This window comes from Cyrtonyx montezumae, unplaced genomic scaffold (genome assembly GCF_038088225.1).
Source record: "Cyrtonyx montezumae isolate F1298 unplaced genomic scaffold, pur_monq_1.0 scaffold_8, whole genome shotgun sequence".
NCBI lineage: Eukaryota > Metazoa > Chordata > Aves > Galliformes > Odontophoridae > Cyrtonyx > Cyrtonyx montezumae.
Window position 1 is genome coordinate 91,438,732 of NW_027072089.1, and position 26,358 is coordinate 91,465,089.

The 26,358-nt window shown below is 40.1% G+C and overlaps 1 protein-coding gene across 1 annotated transcript in view; it reads right to left on the bottom strand.

Annotated features, from left to right (window-relative positions):
* CNTNAP2 (contactin associated protein 2) overlaps window positions 1-26,358 on the bottom strand; it is a 677,682-nt gene that overhangs the window by 100,021 nt on the left and 551,303 nt on the right. Inside the window, exon 14 of the mRNA XM_065752999.1 lies at window positions 18,293-18,449. Within this exon, the coding sequence (XP_065609071.1) occupies window positions 18,293-18,449 (157 nt within the window). The remainder of the gene's footprint in view (window positions 1-18,292; window positions 18,450-26,358) is intronic.

A 26,358-nucleotide genomic window follows, 5' to 3' on the forward strand; every position in this document is an offset into this window, starting at 1 on the left:
TCAGCCCAGTTCTGTGACTAATGGGGTGGGTGAACGCACAGATCCATGCCTCAGGAAAGGGAAAAAGGTAGGGAGATGGGTCTAGAAACAAAACAGCAGCAACTATCTGAGGAAGAAAGCTATTTTACTAAATAAGATACTTATTATATTATATGCATATAATATAATGCAAAATAACACAATATAATGCAATGCAATTGGAATTGAAGCTAATAAGTTAAATAAAATGAGAGTGTCCAAAAACTGAAGGCCTTACTCTAATGCTGAAGAAAAAACTGCTGTCAAGATGAGCAGAAAGGGAAAAGAAAGGGCATCTTGTTACATGCAAATAGCTTTATCTTTTCCTCTGAGTGGAAAATGGAAACAAAAAGTAATGCAAAGTCCTCTGGAGTATGTATTTCTTTTCTTCTGAGACAGGTATACCTGGAACTATCGACAATCCATGGAACTGCAGCATTAATTATTTAACTCCCAGTGCACTACATGATGTTATGATGTGGAACATAGATAACAAATAATAAAACCATGACACTTTTTGATCTAATGTTCCTTTGCTAAATATCAGCATAGCATGAAGGATGAATTCAGAATCTGGAAAATATACTAAAGTACACAGCACGAACAGAACTGGTAAAGCCTATAGGAACTTGAAAGTATTTTTTTATCTCTGACATAACTTCATGATCTGACTCTTCAGGTTACTAGTAAATGGTGTAAAACATGTGGACGTGATTTGTGTCAAAAGACACAGTGTCAAGGATACTGATACAATAGCTAGCCTTAACCACAGTCGGCAGAGAAAATTGCTTAAAGGAGTAAAATTTCCTTATAAGGCATGGAAAGATAAACGGAGAACAGAACTCTATCTGCATTTCAAACACAAAACCTTGCAAGATGGAGCTGGAGTGCCCATTCCTCAAATCAAGGGGTGGCAGAGATAAGCATCTCAAACACAAACCTTGCAAGGCCAAGCCTGGAGGGGATGAATCAGGGGGCACTGAGGAAGACAAACAGACTTCATCCCAAAGATCACCTGAAGGAATGTGCAACCGCCTAGTGACTAGCCAGGCAAACATAGAAGAATAAAATGATTAACCGAAAGGAGGAGGGGACTTGAGGGAATTTTAAATAAGACACTGTATAAAAGAGAAGGGAACCGTCTTCTTGGTGTGCATTGTTGGTGGAGCGGAGACTCCCCGGCACACCCAGCGCTGCTTGCTTATTGCTTTTCACCTTTTGATTGTAATAAAATATTCCAAAATCTCCAATTAGACTCTGAGCACTTATGACACTGGGTACAGCAGAACTGGCATAACTTGCAGAGTGTTTCAGAGCACATTAATGTCCTGCAGAAAAATGGTTGTACCCGAGCTGGAAAAGGAAGGTATTTACTTATGCAGTATTAGATTTGTCTCCGGTTGCAGCCATAGAGTTCTGTGACCAACAGCTGAAATCAGAAAGCCAAACTACAGAGTCACTTCAGAGATTGGTTAAAACTCTGCAGAAATAGACAGATGAACTCAAAAGACAAAAGAAAATGAAAAGCATAATGCAGCTCTCTTACTAGAGGCTCTGAAGGGTAACTGAAAGGATACCAGTGACACTGTTATACATAGAGTACCTCAAAAAAAAAAAAATCTATCCTCTAGAAGGACTGGAAGGAATAAAAGCAAGGCTAGACAAATTAGAAGCCTCCCCAGCTCAATTGCATCCTTTAATAGAGACTGAGTTAATCGGGCAGGCGAGGAGCACTTTTAATACTCACTAGAGAGGAAAACCCAAGATGACAAAAAGGAAACACCAAAAATCTGTTCTCAAAAAGAAAGAGAGAGCTTAGAGAAATTAGGAGTAAAATGGACTGATAATAAGTGGATTTTGCCCGATTGCCGGGAATTATTACCCAAGATCTTTGCCCAAAGATTTGTGCAGCAAATGCACCAGAGAAGCCAGTGGGGAAGTAGGGCATTGGCAGACCGTTTCTTAAAATTCTATGGGTGCATAGGGATATTTGAAATAGCAAAGCAAGAAGCTAGGGTTTGCTTAATTTTCCAAAAGGTTAACAAATGAAATCTATGACAAACATCCTCAGGAGGGAGACCATTGGCACAAAGACCTTTTGAATAAGAACAGATAGATTTTACTGAATTACCAAAGGCAGCAAGGTAAAAGTATTTGCTAGTAATAGTAGACCTATTAACTTGTTGGATAGAGGCGTTTGGCACTGCTCAAACAGTGGCCAAACATCTCTTAGAAGACATTATCCCTAGATATGGTTTGACAGGGGTAATCGATTCCGCTCAAGGAACCCATTTGACCTCCCAAATTTTAAAAGGTTTAGCAGAAGCCTTGGGGATAAGGTGGGAATATCACACCCCATGGCATCCACAGAGTTCGGGACAGATAGAGTGGATGAATGGTACCTTGACAAATTTTAAAAGGTTTAGCAGAAGCCTTGGGGATAAGGTGGGAATATCACACCCCATGGCATCCACAGAGTTCGGGACAGATAGAGTGGATGAATGGTACCTTGAAGGCCCATTTAATAAAGTTGTTAGAAACTAAGATGTCTTGGATAAAATGTCTACCCTTAGCCTTACTTTAAGGGTAGGAGTATGTCCAATTCAGAACACGGGATATCCCCCTCTGAAATGCTATATGGAATTTGTCACAAACACTCAGAGTCTAATTGGAGATTTTGGAATATTTTATTACAATCAAAAGGTGAAAAGCAATAAGCAAGCAGCGCTGGGTGTGCCGGGGAGTCTCCGCTCCACCAACAATGCACACCAAGAAGATGGTTCCCTTCTCTTTTATACAGTGTCTTATTTAAAATTCCCTCAAGTCCCCTCCTCCTTTCAGTTGATCATTTTATTCTTCCACACTTGCATGGCTAGTCTCTAGGGGTTGCACATTCCTTCAGGTTGTCTTCGAGATGAAGACTGTTTGTCTTCCTCAGTGCCCTCTGATTCATCCCTCTGGGCTTGGCCTTGCAAGGTTTGTGTTTGAGATGCTTATCTCTGCCACCCCTTGATTTGAGGAATGGGCACTCCAGCTCCATCTTGCAAGGTTTTGGCTTTCTCTGCTGCATGCTACACTTTCAAAAGAATACTTCGAAGATGAATGTAACTATATGAAACAAAGGATTCTTCGAAGAGTGATTAAAAGAAAACTATTAGCACACCTTTCCTTCAACTCTGACAGATAGATCTAGTATTTCTGCTGCCAAAAAGGATGTCAAAAGGTAGTCCTTCAATTTTCACCATTAGCACTTACCTCTTTTGAAGGAAATAAAAGAAGCCATCCTCTTCTGTTGGTCATGTTTCTATTAATTTTATTATTTTATTTATATATTTAATGATCAAATTAAAGGTGTTGTCATGAAAGTGAAGATAAATATTACAGCTGTTTTCAAGAATATCTTCTGACAATTGGTTAATTGTCTCATCATTGCAGAAAATGCAGTCTCCCTTGCAAAACAACTATTATTGAGTAGTGGAAGTAGAAGACTAAAGGTTGAGAGAAGTGACATATCTCTTCTCCAACAGATCCTGTGTAGTTTGTTTTCTCTTTAAAAAAAGAAAAGGTTAATGATACCTTTTGCTCCATCTGTGGACTAAAAAGACAAGTACTTTGAGAAACACAGTGACCCTTCTTTGCTCTTCTGAGGTACCTGCAGATTGTGAAGTCACAGAAATCAGTGCTGACAAATTCAAGAGTTACTAACAGAAGACTGTTTATAATGCTAGACTTTATATTACATATTTAGAAATAATTAGAGCTGGAATACTCAATTCCAAAAAGTGGTAATACTTCAGCCAGTATCCAAGGATTTGGCACATTACAGAACAGAGTCAGAAGTTTTTCCTCACTATTGTGGTTTTGATGCTGGTATTCCACATCAGAACATCATGTCGGGAGTTAATACTCTGGCGGGGAGAGGAAGAGGGGTAGAGTTCCGGACGGGATGCAAGCAGCTCACTCTGATGCGCTTTCTCTCGGCCTGTGCCTCCCCTGCAGTTTTACTAACCTAACATCTCAGATTTTGGACACTTTTGTCTCTTCCAGTTTTGTTCGATTTTGTCAGATTTAGTAAAATTACCGTTCCTCCTCGAATAGCTGCTGTTTAATTTTTTTTTTTTTTAGTGCTATCTGTTATCTCAGTACCCTTCCCTCTCCCCTATTGTAAAGTAAACAAAGGCGGTGTCAGAGCCTTTATTTGAGATACAGGCGCTATAGAACAAGGTGCTAGAGAAAAGGGGAATTAATTCATCCCGCCCCCCTGCCCCCGGCAACCTTTTAAGTAAAAGAATGCAGCCGCCTCTCCTTCTAACTCTGGCGCGCCAGAAGAGAGCAAGGGAGGGAGGGGGGGTTAGCAACTCGCGCCGGCTCTGGTACAGGCTGTGACCAGGCAATCCCATTGCGTCCCTCGTCATTCAGCGTGCACGGCTCTGCTTGGGCAGCCGCTTGGCCACCGACGGTGCAGGTTTTGTTTCCTACCTCTCTCTTTTTTTTTTTTTCCCCTTGTGTCCCTGTCACGGATAACACCGTGACGCTCATTAAAGAAAATCCCCTTAGGAGAATAAAAATTGAAATCAGTGTGTTTCATATTCCTATTAATAGACAAGTGGGAGATGAATGAATCTGATTAAATCCTTTAATTATTTTCATGAATTGTTGATGAAATCTCAGTGTAGTTTTCTATTTCTAATTTCTGTTCCTATATAAAACAGTCTGCAAAGTGTTTCAGAGTGTCTCTGAATGAAGGCAGCAGAAATTAGTGAAAAATATATCATTCTTTTGGTTATGATCACCTCCTTAACTCTTTATAAGCATTATGTAGTATGGAAAAAAGAAATGTATTAAGTTTCTGCCAAAAAATATTTAAAGTAACAGTAATATTAGTATTAATTTCTTTATATAGTAATTTTACACTGACTTCAGATGCCAGTGTAATTATTTTTCTCCAGTTTTGTTAAGACATTAGTTATCTGTGTAGTCCTATTCAGAAAAACGCATGAAGACAATAGTATGGGTACAAACACTTATCAAGAAAGACTTATATGAGAAGAGACTTATATAGACTTATATCTGAAGAACCAGAACTGTTTAGACAGTATGAAAAAAACCAGTACTTTTTGAATGGGAAGTGGATTGAAAGTTAAACATATTTCTCAATTATACTTAATCATTTGTAGTGATTCGAAGAATACAAACTCCCTAGTGTTCCCAGTTAAAAGGTGCATGGTTGTCCAACTCTCACAAGCACCCATACTGTAATTCCTGAAATTCTATAACATATGTGGGCTGCTCTGAAAGTAATACCTCCTATTTATTTCCATGGAAAGCACAACAGCTACAAAGAGCACAATAGCCCTATTTGATAGAGCAAGTACCTGACTACAGCAACCTGAAGGGAGGTTGTGGTGAGGTGGGGCTGGCCTCTTCTCCCATCTAACTAGCAATAGGACTAGAGGGAATGGCCTCAAGTTGCACCAGAGGGGATTCAGGTTGGACATTAGGAAATACTTCTCCTCCAAGAGAGTAGTAAGGCACTGGAGCATGTTGCCAAGGGAGGTAGTTTAGTCAACATCCTTAGAGATGTTCAAGAAACATCTAGATGTTGTACTGAGGGATATGGTTTGGTGGGATTGACAGTAAGCATAAAGCTGTCTCCAAAAAAAAGCAAAAAACAAAAAACAACAAAATATTGTATTCAGGTGTGTTTTATTCTGTTTTGTGTAAAAAATTATACTTATCCTACTTGTGTAACACAAATGACAGTTTGGGAGACAGAAGAGTTATGTTACTTGCCAGTCATAACGTTGGAAATAAACATATCAGCATTCTTATCAACAATAAGATATCAAGATAGCAAAAACAAAAACAATAATAACAAAACAAAACAACAAAACAAAACCAGAGACAAATGATGGAGAAGAATTATTTTCTTGTATGCTAGTAGAATTCCCAGAGAATGTACTATTCGGCTTTTTTTTTTTTTTTTTTTTTTTTTTTGTAATTGTCCCAATGAGATGTGCAATGATTTTTAAGAAAAGTTAGGTATTTTATGGAAGAGTTTATATTTTTGAATGTTTGTATTTATAAAGCATTATAAAGGATTTGTGAAGCACAAGTTTCTCATTTCTGCTTGTAAACACACGTATGTCTGAGAACTAATTTCATTTGAATTAGTTCTTTTTATTTGCTTTTGCTAAAAAGACAGACGACCATGTTTCATAATGATATTCACCTTTATCCATAGGTTAATTTTCTTAGGGCTTTTTTATTTTTTTTATTTTTTCCCAATACCATTATCTCTTGGGGTAAATCAGGGAAAGGGTAAATCAGTAGGACACTAAACAAGATTTAAAAGATGATACTTGTGCAATATGTACAGATAAATCACTTCCCAACAAAGCTAGATTCTTCAGGGCTGGAGCTAGAGAGCATCTTAAATGCACTGCGTTTCCTCCCAGTATTATGAGACAATCAAATGAATGAGATAAGGACTTGAGGTACAGGGAGGATATGACATGTTAGAATTTTTTCTAAATATGGGACCAAATGCAGACACCTTTGCCTAGAGAAGTCTCACAGTCTTGTTGGCAGTTCCATTAACAGTGGCAAGTATTTGTCTAGCCTTTTGTTGATTGCACTTATTCAGGTGTACTGGGAATGGTTGCAATGCAGTTAGACTTCTGTGAGGAAAGTTATTTAATGCTATATTTTTCACTTGTGACTAGAATAGTCAGTCACCCTAGAATACACACTCCACAGTTTTCAGGACTGCAAACAGTCCTGGGTATGTGTCATGGGGAAGCCAGCCCTGAAGCAATAAGGCTGTGCTTCTCTAAAATTTCAAGAAGAGGTTCAGCAGTGTTTGTATCAGCATTAGTGTAGCCAGCAGGAGCAGGGAGGTGATCATCCCCCTGTACTCAGCTCTGGTACGGCCGCACCTCGAGTACTGTGTTCAGTTTTGGGCCCCTCACTACAAGAAGGACATTGAGGCCCTGGAGCGTGTTCAGAGAAGGGCAACAAAACTGGTGAGGGGCCTGGAGCACAAGTCTTATGAGGAGCGGCTGAGGGAGCTGGGATTGTTCAGTCTGGAGAAGAGGAGGCTCAGAGGAGACCTTATTGCACTCTACCACTTCCTGAGGGGGGGTTGTGGTGAGGAGGGGGTAGGCCTCTTCTCCCTGATAAGTAATGACAGGACGAGAGGGAATGGCCACAAGTTGCGCCGGGGAAGATTTAGATTAGACCTGAGGAAGCATTTCTTTTCTGAAAGAGTGGTCAGGCACTGGAATGGCCTGCCTAGGGAGGTGGTTGAGGCACCATCCCTAGCGCTGTTCAAGAAGCGTTTAGATGAGGTGCTAAAGGACTTAATTTAGTAGTTGGGTAGAGATAGTGATAGGAGGATGGTTGGACTAGATGATCTTATAGGTCCTTTCCAACCTTATGAACTTATGAACTTATGAACTTATTAGGTCAAGATAGAAATTAAAATTTAATAGCTTGAGTGGAAAGGCCTAAAGCCCATCTATCTGCTCCTCCATCTGAACCACCACAAGTCCATGGGACCAGATGGGATCCAACCAAGGGCGCTGAGGGAGCTGGCAGAGGTGATTGCCGAGCCGCTTTCTGCCATCTATAAGAATTCCTGGTTATCTGGAGAGGTCCCACAAGGTTGGAGGCTTGCCGATGTGACTCCCATCTTCAAGAAAGGCCGTAAGGAAGACCTGGGGAACTACAGGCCTGTCAGCCTGACCTCGGTATCAGGGAAAGTTATGGAGCAGATGATCTTGAGGGAGATCACACGACACGTGCATGGCAACCAGGGGATCAGACCCAGCCAGCATGGGTTCACCAGGGGCAGGTCGTGCTTGTCCAACCTCATCTCCTTCTATGACTGGGTGACCAGACTGGTAGATGAGGGAAAGGCTGTTGATGTAGTCTACCTGGACTTCAGCAAGGCCTTTGACACAGTCTCCCACAGTATTCTCCTGGGGAAACTGGCGGCCCGTGGTGTGGACAGGTTCACTCTTCTCTGGGTGGAGAACTGGCTGGAGGGCCGTTCCCAGAGGGTAGTGGTTAACGGAGTTAAGTCCAGCTGGTGTCCTGTTACGTGTGGTGTCCCCCAAGGGTCAGTTTTGGGGCTCATCTTGTTTAATATCTTTATTGATGACCTAGATGAGGGAATTGAGTGTACCCTCAGTAAGTTTGCAGATGACACCAAGTTGGGAGGATGTGTCAAACTGCCTGAGGGTAGGGAGGCCCTTCAGAGGGATCTGGGTAGGCTGAACAGCTGGGCTGAGCTCAATGGGATGAGGTTCAATAAGACCAAGTGCCCACAATAACCCCATGCAATGCTATAGGCTTGGGGCAGAATGGCTTGAAGAATGTAGAGAGGAAAAGGACCTGGGGGTGTTGGTTGATGCTTGGCTTAACATGAGCCGGCAGTGTGCCCAGGTGGCCAAGAAGGCCAACGGCATCCTGGCCTGTATTAGAAATAGTGTAGCCAGCAGAAGCAGGGAGGTGATCATCCCCCTGTACTCAGCTCTGGTGCAGCTGCATCTCAAGTACTGTGTTCAATTTTGGTCCCCTCACTACAAGAAAGACATTGAGGTCCTGGAGCGTGTTCAGAGAAGGGCAACAAAACTGGTGAGGGGTCTGGAGCACAAGTCTTATGAGGAGCGGCTGAGGGAGCTGGGGTTGTTTAGTCTGGAGAAGAGGAGGCTCAGAGGAGACCTTATTGCACTCTACCACTTCCTGAAGGGGGGTTGTGGTGAGGAGGGGGTGGGCCTCTTCTCCCTGATAAATAATGACAGGACGAGAGGGAATGGCCATAAGTTGCGCCGGGGAAGATTTAGATTAGACCTGAGGAAACATTTTTTCTCTGAAAGAGTGGTCAGGCACTGGAATGGCCTGCCTAGGGAGGTGGTTGAGGCACCATCCCTAGCGCTGTTCAAGAAGCGTTTAGATGAGGTGCTAAGGGATTTGATTTAGTAGTTCAGTGGGTAGGGATAGTGATAGGAGGATGGTTGGACTAGATGATCTTATAGGTCCTTTCCAACCTTATGAACCTATGAACAGAAAAAGGCATCTAAAGGGCTCCTCACTTCCCTTTTCACTTCCCTTCATCAGGGAGATCTGGAACTCAAGAAGGAAAGACAACCGCTATAGTCAAAAGATAAGCAGCGTCAGGCAATGAGTGAAATACTTTGGGCTGAGCAGCACAAGGGTTCATCTTCAAGTACAACACTGAGGGCTAAGTTGTTACATTTTAATTTAGCATTCAAATAAAAGGTGGAGCAATAGGAGAACACAATGGACAGATGAAGTTCCATAGCTTACAGTGATCAGTGTACTTTCCCCTTAACTGAGAAGCTGTGTCATTAAGGTTCTTTAAAGTTAAGATCCTAAACTCTTCATTCAGATTAAAATATATGTATGTGTCTAGGCAAGACACAATAGACATATTTGGTTTTGGTTATTGGATTTTCCATTCTTACAGTAATTTTGAAGTTCGGTAATATAAGGAATACAAATATGCTAGGAATAGTATTTTATATACTCTATGGTATACAAAATCATGCACTGTGGAGAACTGGCTTGGGAAAGGAGGTTGTGTGTGCTTATCTTTGTAGCAGTGCGAACAAAACAGCATGTTCAGATCACTGAATTTTGAGAAGTAGTGCACCGTTGACCAGGCAACGATGAGGGAGTAAGTTTGCGGTGGAACCAGATGGCCCCGGTATGTGTGGGAAAAGAAGAACTAATTGGACACCACTTATCTTGCAAGGACCGAGCAAGAACCACTGCTTAACAATTATTCTAAAAATAGCATATGTTCAAGGGGTATAAAAGTATGTAACCTGCGCAATAAAGTTGGCTCAGCTGCATAATCATATTGATGTCTCTCTGAGTCCTTGCATCGGCATCTTAAGAAGATCGTTCCGGCGCGGCCGTGGGTCATCCTCCTGGGGTCACCGCAACAATGCACCTGAATTTTCACGTGCTAATTCTTTTTTTTTTCTTTTTCCAGAACTGTATTTCTAGCTATCCAGTTAGTCTGTAAATTAAAAGTAAATGGATGAAGGCCATCTATCTGTGACTGGATTTAGTTGAGGTCAGATGAATTCAGCAAAACCTGAACTGCAGCATTCAGAAATGATGCTTGTAGCAGGATGCAGGTTGTTAGAGCTAAACCGTTTTTACATATGTAGTAAAGTAAAATGTACACAATATGCATGATGATATACAGATTCCTGTTCCATTATCCTCCTCAGATATGCTAGTTTTGTATTCCTTGTGGAATGAAAAACAGTTGAGCAGGACTGGATGCATAACACCAAGCTAGAAGGTGCTATTTAAACACAGATAAGGCAGACGGTCAAACAGCCAGTATTCTTTATTGAAAGGGTTGTTAAGCACTAGAACAGGCTCCCGAGGGAGATGTCACCATCCCTGAACATGTTCAAAATCTGTTTGGATGTGGTGCTCAGGGACATGATTTAGTAGAGGGTAGTTAAGGTAGCACAGTAGGATGGTTAGGTTGTGGTTGGACTTCATGATCTTGAAGGTCTTTTCCAACCTGAGAAATTCTATGATTCTGCAATCTCTATGAAGACAGGCTGAGGGAGTTGGGCTTATTCAGCCTAGAGAAGAGAAGGCTGAGAGGAGACTTCATTGCAGCCTTCCATTATTTAAAAGATTATAAACAGGAGGGGAATCAACTTTTTGCTTGAGTAGATGGTGATAGGACAAGGGGGAATGGTTTTAAGCTCAAAGAGGGATGTCAGGGCTATGTTCTTCACAGAGAGAGTGATGAGGTGCTGGAACAGGCTGCCCAGTATGTCTGTGGATGCCCCATCCCTGGAGGTGTCCAAGACCAGGTTGGATGGAGCCCTGGGCAACCTGGTATAGTACCAGATCTGGAGGTCGGTGGCCCTGCCTGTGTCAGGAGAGTTGGAACTTGATGATACTTGGGGTTCCTTCCATCCCAAGCCATTCTACGATCCTGTACCTCTGCTCTGTGCTGGTGATACATCACCTGACATACTGTATCCAGATGTGGAGTCCTCAGCACAGGAGAGACACTGACCTGCTGAAGCATGTCCAGAGGAGGGCCACAAAAATTATCTGAGGAATGGAACGCCTCCCCTGTGATGACAGGCTAAAAGAGCTGGAAAAGAGAAGGCTCCAGGGAGACCTGAGAGTGTTCAGTCAGTATCTAAAGAGGGGTTATAAGAAAGAAGGAGGCAGCCTAGAAGAGTCTGTGGTGACAGGACAAGGGGAAATGGTTTCAAGCTTAAAGAGGGGAAATTTAGGCTGAGTATAAGCTAAAACCCACTGTAAAAAGTGTGGGTGGTGAGGCGCTGGAACATGTTTGCCAGAGATGCCGTAAAAGTCCCATTCCTGGAGAAATTCAAGGCCAGGCTGGACCAGGCTCTGAGCACTGTATCGAGCTGTGTATGTCCCTGTTCACTGCAGGGGAGTAGGACTAGATGACCTTTAAAGGTCTCTTCCCATTCCAAGGATACTGTGATTCTGTGCTCAAATTCCTTTATCAAAAAGGTAAGCAGGGCTGCATGTCCTTCACTGTTCAGAGCTCTGTATTTAGCCAATGTATCAAAATGCATACAATTATTTGCCATTACTTGAGTCAGCACTGCACAGCATTGCCCTCCCCATGCTCTGGTTTCAGCAATGGGCACATGCCTGGGGCCACTCCCCGGGAAAGATCTTCTCTTAAACAATGAGAGGGGCTGGGCTGCATTGCAGCCGTGGTAGTAATCATGTGGCCCGCAGGTCAGACACGCTTGCTCAAAGCCATTGCTCACTGATAGATCTGAGTGCACTTCTTTTTTTTTTTTTTTTTTGTTTGTGGGCTTTCTGGAGGAAATTAATCAATCAAATTGCTAATGAACAGAAAACTAGTTGTCTGCAAACTGCAAACCTATATGGTGCTTGTTATTTATATTTTACTAATTATAGGTCATTATGTATTTGTTTCTGAGCTTTTTGACATTTTCATAATAAGCTCTTACAACTGATGATTAGTAATGGAACTACTTTTGTTGCACCTAAGGTATGTTGTTCCTCATATCCTGAATCAGTGTGATGCTATTATTCATATTAGCAGTAATAGCAGTATTAGAAGTCTAAGTCACTTGTACATATTAGTACAAATGATGGCTTTATTATTTGGGGAACAGAATGGGTATACTTCTAACATCCTGATTAATGGAATTTTTATTTCTTGCTGCAACTTTACAGATATAATTTGTAGAGATATGATTTGCCCTATTAATTATTATGAATTTAATTCCATGACCACGTATTATTGTCGGGAAGCTGATAGTTTTTTCACAGATGATAATACAAACTCCAGTCCCTTGCCAGCTCCCATTTCATTTTCTATGCACATTTACACTGTGTTCTCCTTAGAGCTCTTTCTTGACTATATACAGCACCTGCCATACCCAAGGCCTGTGCTGCCTCACTATGTATCAAAGCTTGCTGCAAAAAAAAAGTCTTTTGTCCTGGGGAAAATTGCTGATGTTGCTGTTGTTCTTCAAGAAGAAAGATAAAAAACATTGAATTTGTGGAAAGGATTTCTTGAAAATTGAATTAATCCATATTTTAATTCATTATATGTGGCAAATCCAACACCATTAATACTGAAGATCTTGACATTTTTGTCAATACAAGAAGTTCTGTTGGATTTGTTTTGTATATAGTTATCATTGTGTAATTTTTTAAGGTGGAAAACAAGATCCAGCTAGTGGTATGAAAATTAGGTAAGAAATACAGATTTTTGGTCTGTTTGGAAAGAAGATGTTAAAAGTAAAAATGTCCTACCAGTTAAGCAAAAATTTATTTATTTGGAAAGTTTTCTGTGCAGGGCCTGCCAGTGCTGCACGTGCACATCTTATGTTTCTGTAATGGTTGCCTGTCACATGTGATAGAACATTCCATTGCTCAGTGATATTGCTTTGCTGCACCTAAGAGACTTTATTCTTATATGGGAATTACAGTATTACTTGCTATGCATTTCATAGCTACTTCTCTAGAAGTAGAAACACTGACATGTCACTTTATCCCAGTCACTGTAAGGGTTATCTGTAAGGGTACAGCAGAGCTGGTGGCCTTTGCTGTCTATAATGCAGACAGCTGAGAGCTTGCTATATGAGCACATGTATTAAAGAAAGAAAAAATCTGTTATATCATTCAGTTTCCTTCCTTCTAGCTGACCTTTCATCAGCAATGTATTCAAATTGGAATACAATTGGAATTCCAATGTATTCCAATGTATTCATTGTTTAAAGTACTTCTTTTGTACCACCTCTGCAGGCTGGTGACGCAGAATTCTTGTGGAAGCTAGAAGGTGCTATTTAAAAGATAAGGCAGAAAGGTTGCTGCTGTGTGGCATAAGCATTAAGCGAAATGTTTTCTTAACCTCAATAAATACCACCAAGTGGTATCAGCTTGTTTTTATAACAATGAGGTCACAATCTCATACAAAAAAAGAATAATAAAGGAGAAAGAGGGAAAACAGCAGGGATAATTGCAAGTTTCATGACTAATTTAAGCCTCAAACTCCTTAACTCATATTATTACAAGATGTAAATCTGGCAGCCCCATTGAGCTATATATCTTTATATATTTTTTCTGTACTTGCATGGAACATTTCTAAATGAGAAAGAGTAAATTAAATGATCCTGTGTTTACTCAGACCCCGCATATGAGCTGCCAGCTGGAGGCCATGAATTAGCAATGAAATGATGATTATCACTTTCATAACTCCAAGGTAGCAGATACTATCTACATTAAACCACTGGCTAAACACTTGCTGTGAAAGTTGCTATGCAGTTCATCTTCAACAAAACTAGTTTTTAAGCAACTTGCATTAGTGTTTTATGATTTATTTACATATATGATCATATAAACACTGAGGAAAAGGAGATTCCTTTTGTGTTTGTAGTCAGCCTTATCAAATATAGAGCTTCTTTGAGGCCAGACTCCTATGGTGGTACAGAGGTACAAGTAAATGAGAACTTGAAAAATGCTACTTCGCTTAACACATCTGTAGCTTGGCTAAGTGCTGGATGGAGCTCATCTTGCCTCTTCCCTGTTTCCATCTCCCAGTATTAGTAATGGGAATATTCGGCTTTCTCTTATATGGAAAAAGAGGAATGCATAACAATCAAATAGAAGGTTTTTATAATTTCTATGAAAGAAAATACAGAATAGTGAGTAAGGATGGCACAATTTACTTAATAGAAATATTTCATTCTTTTGTGGCACACATACTCTTTCATAGATTCATAGATTCATAGATACACTAGGTTGGAAAGGACCTACAAGATCATCTAGTCCAACCATCCTCCTAACACCATCCCTACCCACTAAACCACTAAATCAAATCCCTCAGCACCCCATCTAAATGCTTCTTGAACAGCGCTAGGGATGGTGCCTCAACCACCTCCCTAGGCAGGCCATTCCAGTGCCTGACCACTTTTTCAGAGAAAAAGTGTTTCCTCAAATCTAATCTAAATCTTCCCCGGCGCAACTTGTGGTCATTCCCTCTCGTCCTGTCATTATTTATCAGGATAAATAATGTCTCTCTGTCTCTCTCTCTGTCTGAATCTTTATACCTTAGTTGCCTGTCTCTCTCAGTTTATTCGATTTTGTTAGATTTAGTAAAATCACTGTTCCTCCTCAATTCGTGCCGTTGTTTTTTTATGTTGCCCCATCTGTTATCTCCGTACCCTTCCCCCTACCCTCCCCCTGTGCGCCGCTCTGCTCAGGCGGCCGTGTGAACACCGATGGTGCCTTTGTGTTCTTTTTTCCTACTTCCTTTCTTTCTCCTTTTTTTCCTTGTGTCTCTGTCATGGATTACACTGTGACACTACACTATATAAATATTGGATTTTTGTATGCAGTCAATCTGTCTGGATAAACTGAACTTCTGTAACTTGTAGTGGATGTTTGTATTCACACAATACTCACTGTGATTTCTACAGCTCTGCAAATTTTTAAATTGAAATTCATATTTGATCTCTTCTTTAAGTCTGCTTTACATTCTGTTACTAATGAGAAATTAATTCATGAAAATGTAATAAATTAGAGCCAGTGATAATTTCTCTTTTTGTCTCCACAGAGAATATATAATCTATCCTTTCCTAACAATATATGATCTTTGTAAAAATTCCAGTTCCTGCCTAGATGGGAATGTAGTAGTTATAAAAATAACCAAATGCACCTTTAGCAGCTTTAATGAAGGATAAGGGAAGCTAGTGTCACTAAGCTCTCTCTGCTTCAGCAGTTTTGATATTGAGTACATAAGGTTAAATAACTCATTGCCTTTCTGTTTGAAATATAACTGATTTCAAGTGGAATTAGTGTGTAGTATATTTAGCATTGGTGCATATCAATATATCTAGGAGCTTTCGATATCATGTTAAATCTGTCTACATATGGCCAGTGCTACATCAGATATGCTCTCACTGCCACAATCATGGGCTACCATTTCACTGTCTGCTCCTATTCCTAACACTAGAGCAAGTAATTAGTTTTTTCCCATCCTCTGAAACTTTGTTCTGAAAGCTTCAGTGTTGGAAAAAGTAGTGAAAGAAAGAGGTGGTGTATCTTGCCAAGTATTCTAGCAAACATTTCACAAAAATGAAAGAATTCTGCAAGCTCTGGAGAAAGAAACTTTAATTTCCAAACTGTGACAGAGGATAAGCAAAAAATAAGATACCCTGAAGTCATCTGATTTGCTCCTGAAGTCAAGATCACTGATGATAAAAGGTCTTGAATTGCTTCATCAATAGTATCTCCTTAGTGAGGTAACAGTGCAATTTTATTTCATTTGTTCTTCATCTGCCAATTGTCTGATTCATTGTCTGCTAGGAGAACTTTTGTTCTCATGTTACCCTCATATCTGGAGTTTCTGAAGTTCCATTTATCCTCCCTGCTTCTTCGTTCTCTTTTCATTGCTCATTTCCTCTGTTTGTCCAAACCACTACTATCTTCAACTTTTCCTTTAATCTCTTTCAGTCGTCTTTTAGGGCTACCAAATTTTTCTTGAAACACTATCATGCACATTGATAGCAAAGAAGTCTGTACCCTGGTGAGAAATCTAAATTGGATCCTCATGAGGAACTTTTAAAAACATTAATACAATCTCGTCCAGAATCCAGATATAGCAAGATTAAGTTGTAAGTTGGCAATCTGAGAAATACTGCATCATAATTGAGTTCAAAATGAACTGCACTTATTAAAAATAACTCACATCAGATTAAAAAAAAATCAGGCACTTAGCAGAAATGCTAAGTCATGGCCTGAAACAGTGACTGAGCACCTAGTGTGAAGGCAGGGCCAACCTATGGGAGCTCAGGTGCAGATTTCATTTGAAGTTGGCAGTGGAGGTGAGGGCATGTCTTGCTAGAGATCCCCGCCTACCTGAGACCTTCTAAAGCTCCTTCATTTCTGTGTCTGTGTCTGCTGCATTTGGATTAGTTCTCATTTGCTGCAGTCAGAGTAATAACTACCCTGCTATTATCATAGTATTTTTTATCCCATTATAGCATTTCACTAGTTAACCATTATTTATTATGGATTACCTTAAAAAAGTTATACATTGGATGGTCACCTGGACCCCAAATATACCCAAAGAGGAACTTGCTGGGGAATCCCTGGTTCCCTGTGACTAAGCACTGCTTGGATTATTAAAGAACAGGGACCTATAAGGGACAATGGTCCCATTATTAAATCTTCTTTAAAAATGGCCAACTTCTTGAATAAATTAAGATAAAACTTTCTGACAACTGAGGAAAGAATAGTACTAGCATCTGCCATGGCATGGCTACTGCTTTTCATTATTAATACATATCAGTCCTCGGAGGAAGAATTAAAAGATGAAAATGAACTTTTGAAAGCTTATATTAGACAACAAAATTACATCTTTGGCAGGGCAAACTACCCCAACTTTAAATGGAACTTCCCCTTTGAAATTAAGATCCATGTAACTAGCAGTGGAAAAGGACTTAGATCAGCAGGATCCTTGGATCCTAGTTGAGCACAAGAACAAAAAGAAGGCCAAGCAACCTAAAATGTAGCTAGAGCATCTGGGGACCTCAGATCCTCTAGAAATAAGGCCAGTAATCACTCAGAAGTCAAAGAAAATCCAGGACAGACCAGCAGGGTTGGCACACGAAGAGTGGCCCCCTTCACATACCACATTACATGTAACTGTGCCCATACACAGCTCTCGAGCTCATGGGTCTGTTACAGCAATTTAAGCAAAGACCACAAGAGAGCATACCAGCTGTATCCTGCGATTATTGGGACATGGGGGCTGAAAGTGTGGTAACTAATGGGCCTGAGATTTCTAATCTGGCATCCATCTGGCTCTCAGACAGAGACTATGTGTGACGGTAATACATATGTAAGAAACCATTCTCTAATTAAGTGGATAATGGAGGCAGTTGGAGGACAACCAAAAATTTCAAAACCACCCCAAAAAGACAGGGGTGAGAACTATTGAAAAAATACCAGCAACATGGAGCCTGGAAGATTTCATAATTCCCAATGAAAGGAAAAAGCCTTCTCAGGTTACTCAGGCCACTATGCCTGGGCCACTTGATGAAAAAGTATTGGCAATTACACAGTTGTGTGACGGGGGATGCCAGCCCCCCTGCACCTAGGGCCTGACAGGACTAGAAGTCCTATGTTGAATTGGCAGTTTTTTGGTCCTGAAGGAATATACAGTGAGTTATGGTACTATTTGATGCAGGAACAGAAACATCAATTATTTACAGTGATCCAAACAAATTCTAGGGGTCATGATTGGTGGGTTTGGGTCATCCCAAGGATCATCCCTGTAACCCAGACATGGTTGAGGTTGAGGGTTAGGCATCTACCACCCTGGGAGTATAACGTGTCTTATTTGCCCCAGTCCTGGAGTATATACTGGACATAGACATACTGTGGGGTCTGACTCTCCAGACAGCTGTGGGAGAGTTCAGACAGAGAGATGTATTAGTGTGCAGGTGGTGCATGTGAAACATGAGCCTATTCGCTTGCACAATCTGTGCAGGATCACTGTTACCATTCCTTATATCTGACAGTCGCAAGTACTGTGAATAAAATGGAAATGAAAACTTGGTTGATACTTTGAGTAAGAAAAATCAGAAGCATATTTTTCCCTTCATTCTATAGTAGAAAAGGAAAGTCATTTAGAATAATTGCAGTAGTCATAAAAGTTAGGAGTTCTGGTCATCCTCACCATTGTTTATAATCAGCATCACAGTTGCAGTAGTACTTGGGATCAGTACAGTTGCGTTCAATTCCACAGGCACATTTCTGAATACCGGGTCCGGATCCACCCCAATAGTAATGCTTCTCATTGGCTTTTCCAACCCACCAGGTATATGGGTTCCCTTCTGCAAGGAATGAAATGAAAGGTTATGGTACATCACAAGAAGTAGATTTCCATCATGCATTAACTGGGCTCAGATTTCAATACGCAGACATTAGCAACACATAACTGAACTGCCACCTTACATTTCTGTCAAACAAATGTACTCAATTACCACTGAACAGTACAGAGGACCTCACCAGGTAAACAAAACACATTTTCTTTTCTATATTCACTGATTTGTAGTGACTGAAAATAATTAAATATTTTTATCTTGTATGTTTTTTGTTCTTGGTTTTATAATTGAAATATGTGGGCAGGTTCCATAATTATTTTCAACGAACTTCATAGCTATTGGATGGATTATTCAATATTTAGCAAAATGCTTTATTGAAACATGCATTCTTTTTATACATGCATAAAACAACTTTTAGTTGGAAGTTAATCTGTTTTCTCTGGAAAGCAAGTACAGTCATCATGGTTTCTCCATCTGGTCCAAAGGACAGCAAAAAATCCCTAAGCATCTTAACCATTTTTGAGGAATCTCAAAAAAAAAAAAAAAAAGTTTTGATTCAATACCAGAGCAACAGTAATCTGACCTTTAATATCTCTTGGCAGTGAGTCTGCAACTTGATATTTTCATATACTTCTCTAAGTTGATTTCTAATGTTTTTGGACAAATGAAGACTCTTACATGTAATTAAAAAAAAGTAAAAAAAATCTAATCCATATTTCAAAGACACTTTTTATGCCTCCAGTTTAGCATATGAGCTTATATGAGTTTAACTTCAAACTCATGAAAGTAACTCAATCAATTGCAATACAGTTACCTTGGTGCTTCTTCATGTATAGAAAAATGATGGAATTCAGCCTATAAACATCTCTTTACAATTTTTTTTTTACCCCCCCCTCCATGTACTGCTGTGTCATTTATTTCCTCATTAAATCAAATGAAGCCATTAGCACGGAATTCACTTTATTAATAAATATTCTAGATAAAATTCTACAAAATAGATTCTATTTTTTAATGATAATTTTCTGATTGAGCATCTCTTATACATCTCAAAAATCTGACATCCATAATCCTAAAAATAGCCATCTTATAATTAAATTTGATCATCTAGACTTTAAATTTACTTATCTCAGACGTACATGGAGAGAGAGTCAGACAAATCTTTAAAGAAAATTTCAAAGAGTAAACAAATATGATCAGGTATGTTAAGCAAACAAAAATAAATAAAAAGAAGGCATGTATTTTGTTCAGTGTTTTATTATTAGATATCATATAAAATGCCGCCATTGAAAATACAGTGATGAGAAGAAATCATGGTTGCTGAAGGATTTTATTTGTAGTTAAAATGCTTCCCAGTATGACCATTCAGTCTACCACTAATACAAAGACTAATAGAATAGAATAGATATAGTAATAGAACGATCTGAATCTGGGATTTATCTTGGTCATTTTGGTTTCTGTGTGTTGATTATCATAGAGCCAATTGTTGTCATCTAAAAGAACATGGCATGTGAATGCTGCAACAGCATTTTCAAGTTGCAATAAAAACTCTCAGATATGAAAACATGCAGTCCTAGCTTTCAAAAGATTGTTTAATACTAAGTATATAATGATAACTGTATTTCCAACAGCTTATGACTAGAATGTGTTGGCTTTCTGATGGTTATTCTTAGTGATATTCCCTCAAGAGTACACCTGTTTATAGTTCATGAATTTGCCTAATTCTTTTTGGACCTGCTTATACTATCAGCATCTACAATGCAGAATAAAAATTTGTGGTGAATCAAACAACATGTAACTTGCTCTAGATAAGAATGAACCTGCCTCTGCTTGCCATCTTCTTTTTTTTAATCTTTGTTTCATCTTGATTGTAAAGCAAACAAAGGCAATGTCAGCCTTTATTTGAGATACGGGTGACATAGAGCAAGATATCAAAGAAAGAGAAATTAACTCACCCCTCCCAGCAACAGTTTGGAAAGAAGGGTGAGCTCAGAAGTGTAGCCTTCTCCAGTTTGTACTCTGGTGCACCAGAAAGGGAAGGGGAGGGGGTGGGGGGTGCAAATCATGCAGGCTCTGTGTACATATGCATTCCCAGAAGGATGACTGGAAGTGCCACTGAGAGAGAGAGGGGTGGATCTGGTCTCCCTTGCTCTGGTCACTCTGGTGCTCTTTTACCAGTTCAGACTGTGTCCTGGCAATTACATTGCACTCAACTCCTTCACAGCATAAACCAATGACTGAGCAAGTAGAGGCTCAGTGAAACACCTCCTGCTGTTTCAGTGGTTCAAAATACAATGTACATTGCAAAGCACGTAAAATACCCACATCAATGTAAGGCACTGAAGGCCATTATTGGCAGTCTTTTTTGTGGTTCTGTAGGGCCAGTACTTGATGTTCCTTCTGGAAGCATATCTTCTCCAAGAACCAGTAGCAGTTCAGGTTCATGCTTGCCAGTTCCCAGAATTTCAACAGTCCACCACTGAATGTCATTATGTTTCCTCATGGGCACTGGAGTAGACTGGAGTAGTGTTGCTCCTACCAGCTGTCCTGTAAATTAATAACCTCAATGGGGGTAACACAGATGTTTAATAGGTATGAGGAGGAGTAGGTCAGCCCTCCATGGTAGGATGCAGGCTCTATTTTGATCTTGAGTCTGCATCTCCGCTTGTACTGGAGCATGTCATGGCCTCTGATACCACACCCTGTGGCCTGATATCTGTGGCTGGATCACTATATCAGGTACCAAAGGGGGGAGGGGAAGGTGTTTAAAATTTGCCACAAGGACATGATTAATGTCTGCCTTGGTCCAGTTTATAGGAGGGAAAAATAGGTTCTTTTGATTTATGTATCTGACAGCGAGATTAAGATACAATGAGTCAAATGTTAGCCTGACTAGTTTATTACAAATCCTAGTTGCTTAGGGAGATGGGGAAGACAGGCAATAGAAAAGAGACAGGAAATAAAAACAAGGAGTCTTTGTAGAAAGCAAGAGACATACAGTCACCACTGGGATTCCAGCATTGCTTGTTGTTCAGACATTGATCTTCAGTAGTGATGGATCGTCAGAGCTTGTGTTGTTCAGTTGATGATGACTTTTTCTAACAGCAGTACGAACTTTGCCAGCTCTCTCTGGAGTGGCAGTTTCTGTTTTGTGGACCTCAGTAGGAGCTTTTGCCCTCATCTTCTGGGCCTTGCCACCAGATAAGAAGGAGCAGGGTGGTGCCCACCTTCATTCTGTTTTTCACAGGATACAATGGTGTCACCCCCAAATCTTCTGTACCAAGCTGGAGTTACTTGTTCGTTCCCAAGTCAGATCTTCTGCCAGCTCCTTCCTATGCTTCTCCTGCTCCTGAGCACACCATTTTGAAGGCAATCATCCCCCATACTTTAGACACTGCCCACATGGTTTTTTTGTCCTGCATGTCATAATTTCTGATGCAAACAGTGGGCAGTATCTTCTGCTGATGTATTTTCTGGCCACTGAACTTGAGGTGGTGTGTCAGCTTCATCATTGCCCAGAAATAGGGTTGATGTCCAGAGATGTCATATATTGGTATAGTTCCGTGCCTAACCATGTTCCATATTATTGAACCACACATCTTCGCCCCGGATAGGTTGGGTGTGGATTGACCAATCCTGAATGGCCCACTATGCTATCCAAAGTGTGAGTTCTTGGTAGACTTCTCAACTATCTAGGCAGATGTTCAGTGCACTGTCACCTGGCTCTTGATAAACCATCCACTCAGCTTGTAGCTCAGCCCACTGGTTACTTTGTCCATCCCCTTCTGTGAACTGTATCATTTCAGTAGAGGAATGGTATGCTGTGGCCCACCACCTACTTAGGTTCCCTCTACTGGATCCATTGATGTACCACGTGTCTCCTAGAATAGCATATTTCCCCTCCTGGCTGGCTTGCCAAAATATAAAGAAAACAAAGTTGATGACAGAGCCTTTATTTGAGGTACAGGTGCTATAAAGCAAGATATCAAAGCAAAAGAAATTAACTCACCCCTCCCAGCAACGATTTGGAATAAAGGGTGAGCTCAGGAATGCAGCCTTCTCTGGTTTAAACTCTGGTGCACTGAAAAGGGAAAGGGGGGGGGGGGGGGGAGGCAAACCCACAGGCTCTGAGTGCAAACATGCTCTCAGAAGCAGAAGAGGGAGATAGAGGATGGGTGGATCTGGGCTCCCCTGCTCCAGTCACTCAGGTGCTCTTTTACTGGTTCAGGCTGTGACCTGGAAATTCCATTTCAAACATCAAATGGAATGGTTTGTTTCAAAGTAAATAGCTCAGAACCTCTGTAAAACAAGATTATTTAAAAATACTCATTGGAGACTCTGCCCTGATCTAACAGCTACATATAGTTGATTCACTGGAAATGTTTATTTACTGAACTTGAATTTGAATTGAACTTTCTTTTTGAAAAAAATACAATCATCTGAGTATCCCAGAATCACAGAAATGTAGGAGTTAGAAGAAAGCTGAGGAGTTCATCTAGTCGAACCTCTCTGCTAAAGCAGATATTCTAGAGCACAGGAATGTATCCATGTGGATTTTGATATTTCCAGAAAGGGAGATCCCACAACATCCCTGGGCAGCTTGTTGTAGTGCTCTGTCACCCTCAAAGTAAATAATTTCTTCTTCATGTTTTTATGGAACTTTCTGAGTTCTAATTTGTACCCCAAACTTTCTAAGCTTACCTACAAGGATGTAATGGGATACAGTATCAAAAGCCTTGCTGAAGTCAAGGTAGACAACATCCACTGCTTTTCCCTCATTTACCCAGGTAGTCATGACCACACTGAAAGCTATGAGATTGATCAAGCATGTTTTCCTTTTGGTAAACCCATGTTAACTACTTCTGTACTTCATGTTGAAATATGGGAGCATTTAAGTTGAAAGAAAAAAAAGTGTTTGTAAAAGTCAGAAGGACTTTAGATTTCTTTTCACTTAAGAGAATTCAGTATCTGGCACTTCATATGGAATATGGACACAATCAGAGATTGGTTTTGGGGTAGCACAAGGCTTTTCTTTGGTTGATAAAGCAGCAGCAGCTGCTACTGCTGTCCATTTTCTTTCTCCAGTGATCCCAGAAGAACTTCAAAACAAAAAAACCTTCACTTCTTCTCCATTGCATCTCCACTGCAGGATTAAGAGCAATTAGCAGCACTAACAGCAGTTATATTTCTCTGTCAGAACACATCAGATCACAGTCAGAACAATTTTCCTATTTTTTTTTTCAAATTACATGTTGTATACACATAGATATTGTCTCCGTGCATGGTAGCCACACTAATGATTCTCAGCACTGTGGCTTACAGCAGGCTAACTATTGAGTATATTCAAATTGAAATAAAGGAAGCTACACAACACAAATAACAACCATTTTGTTCAATAAAGTAAAAAACCAAGCCATCTATTAAGAAAGGGTTATTTGAGACCGAAATATAGTACTTCTAAACAAGTTTTCTTGTTAAAGTACATTTTTTTCCAACTTTCAATAGTCCAGACTAGTTCAGTTCATTAGGATTTGCTGTTTGAGATCTAACTATAAATTATTACAAAATGTTATTTCCTTTTATTAAAAATAAGACAAACATATGAATAACCTTTTAAAGCGTATACTTAATATACAGATTTTTGGAAGCAATTTGAGACATCGCTAATGCTGATGTTTCATTAAGAAATGGGATTTCATAACTATCAAAGGACATAGAAATTAAACAGATGGATTGTGCAGTGGAATTTCCGGATCACAGCCTGAATCAACAGTTGAGCACCAGATGAAAGGCATTGCTAACTCAGGGAGTGCATGTGCAAGCAATGGAGCCTGGATTCATCCCTCCTCACTCTCATTCAAAGGCTAGCAGCATCTCTCTAGATAGAGACTGCACTTCTCACGAGCTGTCACTAGTTGTTCGAAGGAGCGAGCTGATTTCTTCATTACCTGCTATTGCTCTGTAGTGCTTGTTTACCCTTTGCATTGCCTGTTTTTGTCTTACAGACTGCACAGAGTACTACTAGCTGATTTATTAACAGCAGAAACAGAACAATTACACTGGCTGCTGCAAAACTCAATTTTAAAGTCCTACCTTACTACACTGATGTGAAGAATGATATCTGCTGTTCTTTGTGATAAAGTTACATACTCTAGAGAGATAGGAGCATATAGGTTTAGTCATCAAAATTGGTAAGTGCAGTTCTTCAGCCTCCTTTTGCTTTAGAATACTGTTGTTTTTTTGTCAGAACCAGGAGTTTACCTCCCTATCTTCATGGCCATTGCTATGACAGAGCTCACTGAGAAGCCTTGGCTGACTCTAGAGATCCTCCAGAAAAAGCTGGAGGAAGATTCAGCAGAGACTCCCTTAAAGAAGCCTCACTTAGAGCTTTTTGTTTTCCTTGAGAACTCCTTTAAGGGTGAGTTTCCTGAAAGCAACAGCTGCAGACCTCCAATTCAGACTCAAGTCCAGTGGACTGCCCTTCCCCCCCCCCCAGCTGAACCTGCCTTCTCAACCATGAAGTTGCCTAATGAGTTGATAGGCTTTCTTTGTTTGAGCTTGGCAGTCATCTCTAGGCCTAACCCTGACTTGCTTTGGAAATGCCTTCAATATTAATGAAAATAAACTGAAAAACCTACAATAAGAAAATATGAAAGCAATGTGCATTGAGAAATGTTTCAGGTGTTCAGAATCAGGTGCAACCAATAACTTTATGATAAATCCATAATTTAAGTGTATTCCTGTACTTATCACTTTCATATTGTCCTCAACATCTTTCCTTTATCTTCTGTGAAAAATGTGGTCAGTTCACAAAAGGAAATCTGTTGCCTCCTAAGCAATTACTACATGTTGATAGCTATTTTCTTTAAACAGCATTTCAATACATTTTTTAATACACTCTCAACAAAACAGACTTCAATCATAGAAAAGATTGTATAATGCATATTTATATGGTCTGTTAGGTGACTGTCACTGAAATGGCATAGCCAACCATTCTTGCTAAAATAAAAATCGAAAATTGAGGGAATTCCACCTCTTTTCAGTGATGGATTGAAAAAGCAGATTTTTTTTTTAATAAGCAGGCCTGAACCTCCAGTTTATCACAGACAGAATTTGCAAGCTTTCTGAGCAAGTTGTTATAATGGTTACATGTTGACTCAGGGAAGATTTTCTTTTGTTTGTATTTGGCAAGTTGGAATTTCTTCTGGTGTAGTTTATGCCCATTGTGCTCTAGACTTTCTCTGATAAGTTTATTTCTTCCTTCTCTAAAACCACCATATACCAAACAGAAGAAAACAATTAGATACTCCCTTTAGGTTTCTCGTCTTCAGTCTGAACATATTCAGCTTTCCCTGCTCCTACTTCGATATTTTCCACTCCAGCCTCCAAAGCTTTCCTATTGGACTGCTCCAGTTTGTAAATATCGTTCCTATGTTGAATAGTTCCAAACCAAATTGTTAAACTTCAACACGTTAAGCTTCCTTTGAGTGATAACCAGTCTTCAGCATACTGGCTACTCTGGTAGTATCTGTGAAATAGCTGAAAGCCCATCGTAAATCAGTCTTTAACGAATACGTAGGGTACACAAAGTAATACGTCCTGTTTAATTCCACAGAAACTAAAACAAAGACAAAGAGCACAATATCAGGATTTGATGAAGCAAATTCTCTACTACTAAACACTATTTTTCAGCATAGTTGCCACCATTAGCTATGCATTTTCACCAGTGATGAACAAGAGCCTGCATGCCACACTCAAAAATCTGCACCAGCAGAGGTGACCCACTGCCACTCTCACCACTGCTGAAATGCACCAACCACTGCCTCACTATGCTCACCTACACTGTTTGATGTAAGAAGCAGGAACAATTTCTGGCTCAAAGCTTGTTTAGTAGCACCCATCTGAGACATAACTTGCTCAA